A 14,233-nucleotide genomic window follows, 5' to 3' on the forward strand; every position below is an offset into this window, starting at 1 on the left:
TTATTGTTAATCTCTAGTTTTGTTCCTTGGAGTGGAGAAAGTATCTTCTTTATCACAACTGTCGATGTCCCATTTCTGATACATAGCTAGTTTTTGGCAGGTAGAGGAGAAGGAGACAAAACATTCAAAGGTATTTTTGTGCTTGTGAAGCATAGCTGCCGAAAACAAACTACACAAAACAGCAGACACACAGAGAGAGGAGGCAAAGGGAAAGGAATAAGAAATGTAGAGTTAAGTGACATGCAACAGAGGATAGTAGTGAAAAAGGACAGACAAATATAGAAATCAGTGATTCACACTGACACAACTCCTTATCCCCAACACTATAAAAATCTAAGCCACATAAGAATGGTTGATGACCTTTCCCAGCTAGAAATCACGTTTCCTGCCGATTACAGACAGTTAAGTTTTATTCAAATGAAGTGTGAAGTACTTAGAATACTAGAAGGAATTGTTAGTTAGTTAATTGTTGTTAGTTTAATAGATTCTTAGGTGCAAGTGGTCTTTTCAAGTTGATGAGAGCTTAAGATGACACAAACGTTGCCCGTCAGAAACAATCAGTCTCCACAGGTTGAAGCCAGCCAATCAACTAACAGCACATTTCACCGAGCAGATCCCATCTTCACTCTCTTAATAACACGCTTACTTTGTTGGCACAATTAAACAGAGGAGGAGAACGAAGGAGAGGACGAGTGGCTTGAACGAACACAAGAGGAGAGGGAAAACGAGGGTGATGGAAGCAGAGATAAAGAAGACTGGAGTGTGTGCGTGGGTGTGTTCAACTCACCTCTGTTATTTGCCTCCACATCCACCCAATTTAAACGGCCAACTTAGCCTGTCAAATTGAACCAGCTCAAAGTTTTTTGCTGCAGAACGGTGGAGAGAGTTACTGAGAGGAAAAGAAAGCTCAAGGTCTCCGAGTGCCAAGGTCAACAGAGCATAATAATAATAATAATGGATTGCATTTATATAGCGCTTTTCGAGACTCTCAAAGCGCTTTACAATGCCACTATTCATTCACTCTCACATTCACACACTGGTGGAGGCAGCTACAGGTGTAGCCACAGCTGCCCTGGGGCAGACTGACAGAAGCGAGGCTGCCATATCGCGCCATCAGCCCTTCTGGCCAACACCAGTAGGCGGTAGGTGAAGTGTCTTGTCCAAGGACACAACGACTGAGACTGTCCGAGCCGGGGCTCGAACCGGCAACCTTCTGATTACAAGACGAACACCCAACTCTTGAGCCACGATCGCTCTAAGCAAAGCACATCAACTAAACTCTGTTTTCACACATAAGAACAAAGGAAGTCTCCGTGATTCCAGTTGGTATTCTTGCAGATCTGTGTTCTGTGGATTTCTACTGTTGATGCCACACACCACACAGTTTCTACTGGGTCCTGCTCAGTGAGTAGTGCTAGAACACTGCCAGACCCTTAAATAATGCTTAAGTCTCTGAAGACATAACTTTAGGGGTTTAAGCTCTATCCCTCAACACACAACACATCCTTTGCCATCTTTATCTCTCCTGAAAGCAACATTTACTGTCTCATACAAGTCTAACTCATCTTTTTAACTGTTTATATCACCTTATCTATCTATTCTTAATGGAAATACTGCTCATCAGTTACAGTCTGTATCATTTACCATGCAAGTACTGTACTTTTGTCTTGATGCATGCTCAATCATCCAGGTAAGGAAGGGGAGAAACGTTTCCTCATCATCAGGTGACGTCTTCAGTCTCAGCTGACTGCAGGTTTCCAACCTTATAAACAGGACATTTGCACAATGACTGAAACCAGCAGCACTGAAGGAACACTGGGCTGGGAGCTCAGTTTATGATCATTAATATGCAAATTGTCATGACTGTTGATTAATGGCCACGAGTCCCATTCTCAGAGATTTTGGAAATGACTGAATTCAGAGCACTGTAAGATGGTGAGGATGTGGACATGTGGGTGAAAATGTTGTGTACTCACTCAAGCAGAGAAAAACATCCCTGCAAAAGGGTTGAGCTTTGCAGTGACGCCGAGACAAATCCCGCAAGTGTAACCGATCACAGCCACAGAAACAGCAATTCGAAACAACAACATTGCAGATGTGGAAGCAGAGCAGCTACAGACGGAAGTTTCAGCCTGTCTCAGCAATGCAAAGCCCCCAGCATCCAACATCAGCTTGGAGTAATGACAACAACATCATCCTCCTTCCAGCAGACGAGGGCAGGTGCACAGTTTTAACCAGAAATACTATCACGAGAATACTTCTGAGCCCCTGAAACGAGACCCAGGAAGTGGTTACAGGAAGTGGGTGATAGACTGTCTGAAGCAGTTAGAACAGGACAAGGCTGTTAACCGGACCTCATACCACAGGCTGTACCCAGGAGAGTCTACACCAAGTCTGTATGGTTTACCGAAAATACATAAACAGGGTGCACCTTTAAGACCGATCGTCTGCATGATCAACTCGGTCACCTGTAACATCTCCAAGTTTCTGGCTTCGATCCTCAACCCGCTGGTGGGCAGCTCTGAACACCACATCCAGAACACAACAGATTACAGGATGACCACAACCTCAGCAGCAGGACCGCTCTCAGCATCAACCAAGTGTGTTTGAACTGTGTCTCATTCCACCTACTTCACATACAAGGGTCAGTTCTACAGACAGAAACATGGGTGTGCCATGGGCTCCCCAGTTTCAGTTTCAGTTTCGTGGCCAATTTGTACATGGAAGAAGTGGAAAAGAGGGCTTTGCTAAACACCCTGGAACACCACCAAGCCATTGGTTCAGGAATGTGGATGACACCTGGGTGAAAATCAAATCTCAGGACGTACCACATTTCATTAACTCGGTGGACCGACACATCAAATTCACCAGGGAGGATATGAAACGTGGCAGGTTAGCCTTCTTAGACTGTGACTTCAGCCATTCCCCAACTGTGAATGGTACTCGTGGTCATTTATCAATCGTCATGACAGTTTGCAAATTACTGATCATAAAAGTGACCTCACAGCCCATTGTTAATCAGTGCTGCCATTTCAGTCATTACGAAAATGTATGTAAACCTGCAGTCAGCTGTGTGATGAGTGTTCAAAGTCTGACCTGAGTCAGATAATTATCCACACATGATAGCTACTTTGGTTTGTGGCTCATAATCAGCATCAGGAGTTATTTTTTGCACTGCGACACAGCTGAATAACTTATCACTAGACTGTTGTGATGTTTCAAAATCATATCAGTGTTTTGATTTGCCTAAAAGATAATTTAAGGAGAACCAGTGAAAACATTTTTCTTGCTTTTTGGCAAATACTATATTTACATTTACATACATTATAAATTTCTTTTACACAGCATAATATTATGATGTATAGCAAATTATTGTAATTATCATTAGAATGTGATTTCTCATCTATAAACTGTTGCTGAAATGAGTACCAGAAAAAGTCTCAATGTGCCCAAATAGTGTTCATCAGCTCAGTGAGGGATCACGGCCTGTGCTCGAAGCATGCCACTGCAATACTTTGTTGATATGTTGAGATTTATAAGCAATGGCTTAACTTTTAATAAAAAGACCCAGCAAATTAGGTATCTGGAATCAATTACTAATGCATTTGTGTTGGAAAAAGAAAAAACAATGCAATTAAGTCTGTTATGGCCTCTTCTCATAACGATGGAATTGAATTGATATGATCAAGGCAACAGTTCAAACCTGAACAGAACTTAAAACAGAAGCAACAGTAATGAAACCCTACAGGGTGCATGTGTCAGCCAAGCAAAGTCATTATGAAACCATTAAAAAGTTTCCCAGGCTTCCAACTACGAGGTGTCTCAGCAGTCGACACATACAATCAACCCATCCGTGCACAGCTGAAGACAACCTGCTCGACCAAATTTACACAGATAGTCAAGAACTCTTTTTGTACCAAAGGCAGGGCTGTGACATTACTGCTTGAGTATAATATTAAACTGCTTGGTGGAAGCTCACAAGAAGCTCATCTGGGGGCAGGTTATAATACTCCAAACCTGACTAGCACTCAGAGGTTTAGGCAAAGACGTGATACGTGGACGAGCCAACACAGGATGAATTTGCAAGAATTTTCAGGAGGATGAAGCTCCTTAATCTGAAGCTCTTCTATCCTTTTATAACATGGTAGTTACCAAACAAACAAAAAACAGACATAATGTACTAAATGCACTATTTCAGTAGAAAACTGCACCACGTATAACAGGCAGGTAACAGGTTCACTATATCACAAACTGAGTTTCCTCAACTTCAGCAACAAGAGCGTGTGCGTTTCCACAGACTCACAATCCACACAATCACTGAAAGCAAGTAAGAGTTTTACAATGTATTAAATATACTCAACAAAAATATAAACGCAACACCTTTGTTACTGCTCCCATTCCCCATGGGATGGACGTAGAGACCTAAAATTCATTCCAGATACACAATATAACCATCCCTCCCAAACAGTGGTCACAAATCAGTCCAAATGTGTGGTAGTGGGCACATCTGCTATATTGAGATAATCCATCCCACCTCACAGGTGTGCCACATCAGGATGCTGATCTGACATCATGAGTAGTGCACAGGTGTACCTCAGACTGCCCACAACAAAAGGCCACCCTGGAATGTGCAGTTTTGTCTCACAGCAAAATGCCACAGATGCCACAAGCAATGAGGACGCATGCAATTGGCATGCTGACAGCAGGAATGTCAACCAGATCTGTCGCCCGTGCATTGAATGTTCATTTCTCAACCATAAGCCGTCTCCACAGGCGTTTCAGAGAATATGGCAGCACATCCAACCGGCCTCACAACCGCAGACCTCGTGTAACCACACCAGCCCAGGACCTCCACATCCAGCAGGTTCACCTCCAAGATCGTCTGAGACCAGCCACCCAGACAGCTGCTGGAACAATTGGTTTGCACAACCAAACAATTTCTGCACAAACTGTCAGAAACCGTCTCAGGGACGCTCAACTGCATGCCCGTCGTCCTCATCGGGGTCTTGACCTGACTCCAGCTCGTCGCCGTAACAGACTTGTGTGGGCAAATGCTCACATTCGATGGCGTCTGGCACGTTGGAGAGGTGTGCGCTTCACGGATGAATCATGGTTCACATTGTTCAGGGCAGATGGCAGCTGAGAATGTCCCAGTTCTTGCATGGCCAGCATACTCACCGGACATGTCACCCATTGAGCATGTTCGGGATGTGCTTGACCGGCGTATACGACAGCGTGTACCAGTTCCCACGAATATCCAACAACCTCGCACAGCCATTGAAGTGGAGTGGACCAACATTCCACAGGCCACAATTGACAATCTGATAGACTCCATGCGACGATGTGTTGCACTGCATGAGGCAAATGGTGGTCACACCAGATACTGACCGGTTCTGGGTCCCCAGACCCCCAATAGCGCAAAAAACTGCACATTCCAGGGTGGCCTTTTGTTGTGGGCAGTCTGAGGTACACCTGTGCACTACTCATGATGTCAGATCAGCATCCTGATGTGGCACACCTGTGAGGTGGGATGGATTATCTCAATATAGCAGATGTGCCCACTACCACACATTTGGACTGATTTGTGACCACTGTTTGGGAGGGATGGTTATATTGTGTATCTGGAATGAATTTTAGGTCTCTACGTCCATCCCATGGGGAATGGGAGCAGTAACAAAGGTGTTGCGTTTATATTTTTGTTCAGTGTATTATACAGCATTATTTCAACTTTAACTTTCTCAGCTGTAGGAGACACAAATCATAACAAATATGAATCGTGTGTGTTAGCACAAGGTTAATATCTGCATGAGGCAGAAACAGGAGAAAACGATTTCTCAGGGGATTTAAAGAAGCTGGAGAGAAAAACAAAGCCAGGTGATGGACATGCATCGGTGTGGGTTACTCTTTCTGAGAGCAGTGCAAAGAGCCAGTCAACATAAATGTAAAGACATTACTTTTTGTGTCAGCATAGTTGACTTTAACCAGTTAGATTGCCCTAAATTTAAAGACCAAAGAAGAACGATTAACTGCTGTGTTATTGGGAAGATTAACAAGGTCGCAGAGCTTTGTGCTTTCTCATTGGCTGCTTTGACAACCTGCTGACTCTGGTTTCAACGCGACCTGTCCTGCTCCATTTTGCCCGGCAATTTGTTTGTATGAAGAATTTTTTAAAGGCTCTTATGGGCACACGTTTGACAAATCCTTATCTTTTGTGTCTTTTTTAAATCTTTTTTCCTTGTAAATCCAAAACTTTATGCTGTTTCTTTGTTAGGACGAAGGTACGAATGTCTGACAGTTGGTCAGAACTACAGCCAATTATCCAGCACAGAAGGCAGACTGTGGCACACTTTGAAGGATGTGCACACTGTACACAGATGAAAGTGACTTATAATAACTACACAGTATTAAGCATTAGTAAGGCATTAGTCAGTGTTAGTCCTCCATAGTACATCATTTACAAACATGAATATAAATGCTTTAGTCTTGATTATAAGCCCACATATAACATGTTTAATGACAAAATTGTTAGTCTGTCATTATAATTTTTAAATGTATTTATATAATATAAATATTATCTATATATTATATCAAAATCTTTTTTTTTTTTTATATTTTATGTAAGTTTTAACAATTTCTAAAAGTATTCCATCAAGTAAAAGTTATTAGGACCTGTTTATCATTTAAAAAGTCAAAGTAAATGATGAACAGTGTATTTAAATGTATACAGATTATGAAATGAGATACTTATAAATGTGTTAATGCTTATTTCTCACAAAGTTACAAAGCTTTGACCAATGAAAGGTCTGCAGGACACTGAGATGCAAATAAGTCTCAGCTTGCAAAAAGAGATACATAACCTACAAATACTTATTACAAGATTTCTGATGTGCAGATTGCAATAAAGGATGCAACATAAGATAGTTACGCAGGAGGAGCTGCTCGTAGCAGCCGGAGCCACGGGGCAACTGGTTTGTGATTGGGACTAACCCTCGTTTCTTTTACCTGCCATGATCCCTGGGAGCTGCCAGACCACAGGCTTAGAGCACTTCAATACATAAAGGGCTCCACCACTTCCTGCGGGGGGGCATTTTCTTTATTTAAACGAGCTTTTGTATTTAACTCAGTATTTGAATTCAGAGTCTAGTGTTTTTTGATTTTCTTCTTTGGTGTTTAGTTGACTAACAAACTGGATTGTACTGGTTGTGACTGTGTTGAGTCATAGTGGTCTGATCAGCCATTATATAAGCCCTTGTTGGTTTGTCGAGTCCACATTTTGTTTGCCTGAGTTCAGTCCTCAGTGCTCGACATTTATCCTTTTTGTAAATATCACTCTTTGGGTTAAATAAAACCCTCTTTTAATATTTATGGGACTCCTCCTGCTTTTCACCTCGGTCCATCACACAAACCACGAAATAACCCATGAAGAAGGTTACCCCAAACAATCGTGCTTCACTAACAAAGAATCCATCATGTTAAGAGCTTAGGACGTATTTAGTTCCTAAAGCTTGGCTGTCCTCTGGTGTAGTCAGTCAGCTAGTGTTAGCGTTAATGTTAACACTAACAAATATAAGCTAGCATCAAAGTAAAGAAAGCTACAATTCATAAAATCCAAATTCAGTTTATTACAACAAAAAATGATACATTAACTACTGAATTTTGCTCCTGTGAAATAAAATGATTTGCTGGTGATTTACACGCATAGTTCACTGTACAACAGGAACCTGCTGAGCATAGCCTAAGCTGTTATTGAGCGTTTAACATGTGCTCTGAAGTAGCAGCAAAAGGTTTTAAAGCAACAAGGCTGAAAGAGAAGCTGAAGCCAAAGCAGCTCGTCCACTGACATGAGGGCTCATTACCTGGTGACAGCCTCTACAGGTTTCTCAGGGTGGACAAACTTTCCACAATTCACACTACAAACAGAACAGGAAGGGAGACAGAATCACATTAAATCAAAGCGGTAACTCAACAATGAAACCCAATTATGCAATATTTAATAGTTATAGTCAAATAAACCAACAAATAAAAGATGTTTGTTCTCCAGAACATCAGATTTGACTTTGATCAGTCCCACAATCATTCAGAGCCTCCTGTTAGCCCCACACACCCTGATTCTTTCAGATTCTCATCATGCCTTTTATATCGTTTGTACAATGAAACAAGTGAATAGTTGCGGACAGACAGAGGAACTAAAAAGACAAATGTGTCAAACACGGTCAGAGCTTAAAAACTCATCTAAACTCGTTAGGATGATGAAAATGTGAAACTATTAGCAAAACATCAGAGAAAGATGTGAGCTGAACGTGACAGGACGGGCGAAAACTTGAAGCACCGATAAAAGCAAGAGCTGCAGAGGTGTGTGGTACATCCAAATGAGAATGATTATGTTGCCATAGATTAGCATCAGTAATGAAAAAAAGGGAGGAGCAGCCTCTCTGATAAGGGGCACAGATGGAGGCGGGGCAGAGGAAGTGACCTTCGTAACAGAGAATTAAAAAAGGGGAGACAGAAAGAGAGAACGGGACTCAGACCAGATCGACCCTGATGACCATGCTTCCCTTGGAGGCGCGCTGTACACCGTGTGGTATGAAGGCTCTCGCTACCAGCTGCCCTGACTGCTACATATATCACTTTGGAGCATCTTTTGTTGGAGGGATGACAGAGCCAGGAGCTGCTTTCTCTGAGTTGTGGTTGAATGCCAGGGTGATCTGGACTTTAACTGCTGCAGGTACCCTGACTGCACCTGAAACCACAGCATGCAGGAGACGGATAGACCATGTGTATTACTGGGCCACGGATTCCTGTTTCCAAGGAGATGGAGCGGACATGCAGCAGCATTGAAGACCAGGGATGGAGGACAAGGTCAGGGAAATGCCACCACCCTGGGACTATGCTAAGACCCCCTGCAGCAACGCGGGACGAGCTGGGGGACATGGCACCGAGTCTGAGCTCATGCTCCTCTAACATCATAGATGTCTCGATTTTGTGTCTGGAGACGTGATTCAACTTTGACCTTTCATAGGGATGGCAAAGTTTAAACTCCGTTTTAAAATCAAGTATGTGGGGAAAAGAATGACAGGGTGTGGCTGCACATCACATGACTTTACTTAAGGAACGTTATTGGATGTCTAGACAGTGAGAGAAGAGGCGGGTGGAGCCTAAGCACTTGGCAGAGACATTATTGGTCAACACGTTCTCACTCCCAAAGCGTAACATTTCATGCTAGATGACAAATCGTCAATATATTACGCTCGGGGCACCCAACACGCCCTAGATTACGAGATCAGAAAAATTAGGAAACATGAGAATCGTTTGGAACGGATCTACATGTTTCCAGCTTCTTGCAGCTTTTCCCAACTGTGAGCAGATTTATAGTCCTGCTGTATTCCCGAAGGATCGAATTTTCAGGGAATCCTGCCTTCTTGTTAGATTATTTTCCTCAGCACGGGACACAGAGATGAAGGTGACGGTGGCCAGGGCGTGCTCAGTCTCTACTCCAACCTCTCTCCTCCCCGAGATGAGATCGAAGTCAGCGTTAGAGTAGGTTAATTAGTTATTTTGTGACTGTTATTATCATTTGAGTATTAACCCATTTTAGAGTAAATAGCTCTTATAGTTCAACCCTTTAAATTTAACAGAGCCCTGAGGCCCCTAAAATTAACCCTGGTACAACAAGTGCACCAGTCTAGAGGGCTGTCATGAATGTGGCTTATAGAGGCTGGGCCTGCAAAGGTGAAGTGGGAACAGAAGTGGGAGACTCCCTCACTCATGTAGGCTCCATCTGAACTCTGCATTGCCTTCTGGGTCATACTCACAGGATCAGAGTTTTTAAAGAGAGAGCTGGCCTAGACTTCCTGTATTGTGGTCCTGGGCTCTGCTGATGGAAAGAAGAGTCATGATGGGGACATGTGCTTGCAAACAGTTTTTAAGGAGGGAGATTAAAAAGAGAAGACACTGAACACCAAACTGAAACCAGGAAATCATTTGGAAATATTAAAGAAACAAAGTGTTTGTCAGCCTGGCTACAGAGCTGAAGAGAAACCTGGGGTTGTTCTTATTGTCTTCAATCAGTGATGAATAGTAAGATGTTCTGGCTTTGCGGAGGGCTTTCTTATAAAGCAGCAAACTATTTCTCCAGGCTAAATGATGACCCTCTAAATTTGTGACACGCCATTTCCTCTCCAGATTACGAGTCATCTGCTTTAGGCTACGTGTTTGAGAATTATACCACGGAGTCAGGTACTTCTGATTAGAGACCTTAGTTTTCACAGGAGCTACAGTATCCAGAGTCGTACGTAGTGAGGAGGTGAAATTATTAACAAGATGATCGACCTCTGTTAGAGCAGCGTTCAGATAGCTGCTCTGCTCTGTGTTGGTACAGGGCATTGAAGATGATAACAGTGGGTGGATTATATTCTTAAACTTAGTTACAGCGCTTTCAGAAAGACATCTACTGTGATAAAGTCTACTCTCCACTGCTGTGTAATCAATTATTGTAAATGTAAATGTTATCAGGAAATGATCAGACAGCAGAGGGTTTTCAGGAAACACTGTTAAATGTTCAGTTTCTATGCCATATGTTAAAACAAGATCTAGAGTGTGATTAAAGTGGTGGGTGGGTTCTTTTACATTTTGACAGAAGCCGATTGAGTCTAATAACAGATTAAATGCCATGTTGGGGCTGTCATTCTTAGCATCTACATGGATGTTAAAATCACCCACAATAATTATTTTATATGAGCTGAGAATCAGATAAAAAGTCTGAGAAATCAGAGAGAAACTCTGTGTAAGGCCCAGGTGGACCATAGATGAGAACAAGACTGGTTTCTGAGTTTTACAGCTGGGGTGGACGAGGCTGAGCATCAGGCTTTCAAATGAATTAAAAGTCTGTCTGGGTCTTTGGTTGATTAAGAAGTTGCACTTTTCTGTTGCGCTGTTGTGTCTGGTCACTTTGCACAACTGCACTTCATGTGTTGATTGTTGTACGTAGCACGGCGGTGTTGGAGGAACGCTGTCTCACTTCACTGTGTGCTGCACAGCCTGGGAATGACTTGGAGAGGAAAATTGCTGCCTCAGCTTTTATTCTTGGTGAACTTGCTCCTCCACCTCTATACACTCACACATACATGTGTGACACATGCACACTCACACATACATGTGTGACACATGCACACATTCCTACTCTTTACACATCCTGTACTTTGTGTGTCTCAGCAATCAATTAAACTGCACTTCCAAAAAACTTCCATTACAGAGGTTACATTTTCTCATTCATCACACTGACTGATTTATGCTTGATTATATTTGATTAGAATTATTCATGATGAACTTTGCTGTTGTCAAGGAGCTCATCTCGACCCGAGAGCCAAACTAAGCATCCAACCTTTTATGGCTGTGGCAGCACAGAGTGTTTGGCAAAGTGCACCAAAGGAACATTAGATCCACAAAAGCCAGGAGTCATAACTGTACAGGTCACATCAGCAAACTTACTTGGACTGAACTTAAAAGGAGGAATATTTCACTTTCATCATCATCATCATCATCAGTGCGGAACAAGGTGAAAGTCTCATTAGCAGTTTAACACCTTTCGTTCCCTCTTACTTTCTCACCTCCGCTGTTTTCAGCAGGTTTAAAAATACACATTCTGTGCACCTAATTAACATAATTTTACATCACACACACACACACACACACACACACACCCTTAACTGCTACCTTGACTCAGGAGATAATTGGGAAGGAAGAAGAAGAGAGTGAGAAAAGGAGCGAGAGAGATCCTGCCAAAGTGAACTTAGAAGTAACGTGTGTGTGTGTGTGTGTGTGTGTGTGTGTGTGTGTGTGTGTGTGTGTGTGTGTGTGTGTGTGTGTGTGTGTGTGTGTGTGTCAGCTGCACAAGAACAGAGAAAAAAGCTCCATCCCTAAATTTAATTTCAGCTCAGTTATCCTGATTTTTTTTATTGTTAATCTCTAGTTTTGTTCCTTGGAGAGGAGAAAGTCACTTCTTTATTACGACTGTCTATGTTGCTATTTTATGATTCTGAAGCAAAGCTGGCAAAAACAAACAATTGCACACACACAGGCAACAGCAAAGGAAATCAGACATGTGGATCTAAGTGACGTGCAACAGTCAAACCTTGTAAACACAGAGGGCTGGAAACTGGAGAGAAATCAGTGATTCATGCATTTGAGAAGTGTGAGAAGTGTGAGAATCGGTCACATCTGCACATCTATAACAGCTGCACCCGTTCCTAACAGTTTCCTTTGACCTTTGAAATCAGCACAGAAATCAGTCGCATTTAATGTTGCGTGTACATGTGACAGTGCAGAGAAACTTACTGTTCATTAACCACAAAGATGCAGTTGTCTTGTGAGGGGAACCCAGACACCGGGTGCTTACAGGTCACCTTTCGCTCATTGTGGCTGCAGAGAGAGAAAAGGAAAGACAGGAAAACAAAGTGTGAGTGAATTCATAGAAAATGATTTCGATCTAAACCTTCAGAGAGTGGTGACCTGTCCACGGGTACCCTGACCTACCCATCACAGCAAGGAGAGGCTTTAAATCTAATGTGACTTAAAGACATGCAGTCACAAATCAAACTTATCAGCCATCGTTTTATTGATGTATCAGGAGAAAAGGAAAACAGTTCTCTGCAGACACTGACATGCAGAACAACAGCACCACACTTATTTACACATCTGGAACAGTGTGTGGTGCTAAACATCAGCATGATGTCTCGATGCATGCTCCGTCATGCAGGTACGTAGATCCCAAAGGTTGGTTCGGTTCATCTGGACGTTCTCAGTGGGAGAACCGTTCCACCATCATCATCACCAGGTGACTTCTTCAGTCTCAGCTGACTGCAGGTGCCCAACATTATAAACAGGACATTTGCACAATGCTACCTTCTTTGATCAAATGCAAATTGTCATGACTAGTAAACAACAACCAGTGATCAGAGCTGTATCAGAAAATACAAAATGAGATGATAATTATCATCCTGTCGCTGCTGCAGTTATGTTGACCTTGCAACAACCAGTTATTTAAGATAAGTTACTTTAACGTCTTAGTTGTAATTTCTGAGTGATGTTAAGACATTAAAAGTGTCTTCATGGCAAAGTTATTTGAACCATTTATTTAAGTGCTTAAACTCACATTTTGTAGCATTTCCCCTGGAGACCAGTAAAGTATTCTGATTCTGATTTAAGATTCATTTCTGCTGGAAGCACCATCAGGTTAAAGTGAACTTTGTTCTTTGTAAGACCCTTCAGTTAGTGAAGAATCTAAAACACTCTTAGTTTACTTGCAGAGAGTTGCTACAGCTGCAGCTTGGTGTCACTGCCAGCTACCAGCGTGGAGTCCTGCTGTGGAGCTTCATCACTTAGCTGACAGGTCTGGTCAGCACCACAGAAGATAAGTGAGCATGAGCACAGTGTGTGTAACTGACAGGTCATTTGAAATAGTTCATATACAGAGGACATCTTACTAACATGGTTAGAACTCGCCACTTTGGATTGTGGGCACTACAGTCGACAGTGCAGGAGCAGCAGCTGGAGAGCGTCGTGGTAATACTACACACATGCTAACCAAGCCTACCTCAGACATCAGCGAGAGACAAAAACGAAGCCGTCAGGTGCCGAGGAAACAGGACACACTGATGAGAAGGCTACTGGAACAAGACGGCATCAGTGGGCAAGAGAAACAGGGCGCTGCTGGGATGCTACAACGCAGGTCACCCAGTGGGAGGGGTTACGTGGACAGGATGAGGGACCTCTCGAATCTTCGATACCCAGGATCCAGACTGACGGTGAAACATCTAGTGGTGCAGTGTTTCCACACAGGAAGAAGGAACTGCTCTAACGGCGAGAGACTGACGAGGTACAACACGAATGCTACGGAGCCAGGATGATCTCTATGTGCTGTGACGTACCGTCTCTGCTGAAGTCAGCTTATTTTATTAGAAATAATGAAGCCGGTGGTTCATTCATTTCACTGTATGCATCCAATTTCATTTTGTTTATAAAGTGCTGAATCACAGCAACACTTGCCTCCAAGCAGTTTATACTGTAAGGTAAAAAACCTACAATAATAACAACAACAGGGAGACCAACAGGGCCACAAATCTGCTCCTCAGCGTTATATTCCTGCTGCCTTACAACTCTGGTGTAAACCCCACTGAGTCACAGTCACTGCAGGTGTGGACAAGCACACCTGCACCACGCTGTGAGCTAACAGTGC

The 14,233-nt window shown here is 42.8% G+C and overlaps 1 protein-coding gene across 11 annotated transcripts in view; it reads right to left on the reverse strand.

Annotated features, from left to right (window-relative positions):
* LOC308399211 (pleckstrin homology domain-containing family A member 5-like) overlaps positions 1-14,233 on the reverse strand; it is a 190,036-nt gene that overhangs the window by 101,344 nt on the left and 74,459 nt on the right. For all 11 annotated transcript variants that reach the window (XM_080886305.1, XM_080886314.1, XM_080886313.1 and 8 more), the window contains exon 4: positions 12,334-12,417. In XM_080886305.1, the coding sequence (XP_080742431.1) occupies positions 12,334-12,417 (84 nt within the window). The remainder of the gene's footprint in view (positions 1-12,333; positions 12,418-14,233) is intronic.

Source organism: Rhamphochromis sp. 'chilingali' (assembly GCF_963969265.1).
Source record: "Rhamphochromis sp. 'chilingali' genome assembly, chromosome: 7".
NCBI classification, from domain to species: Eukaryota; Metazoa; Chordata; class Actinopteri; order Cichliformes; family Cichlidae; genus Rhamphochromis; species Rhamphochromis sp. 'chilingali'.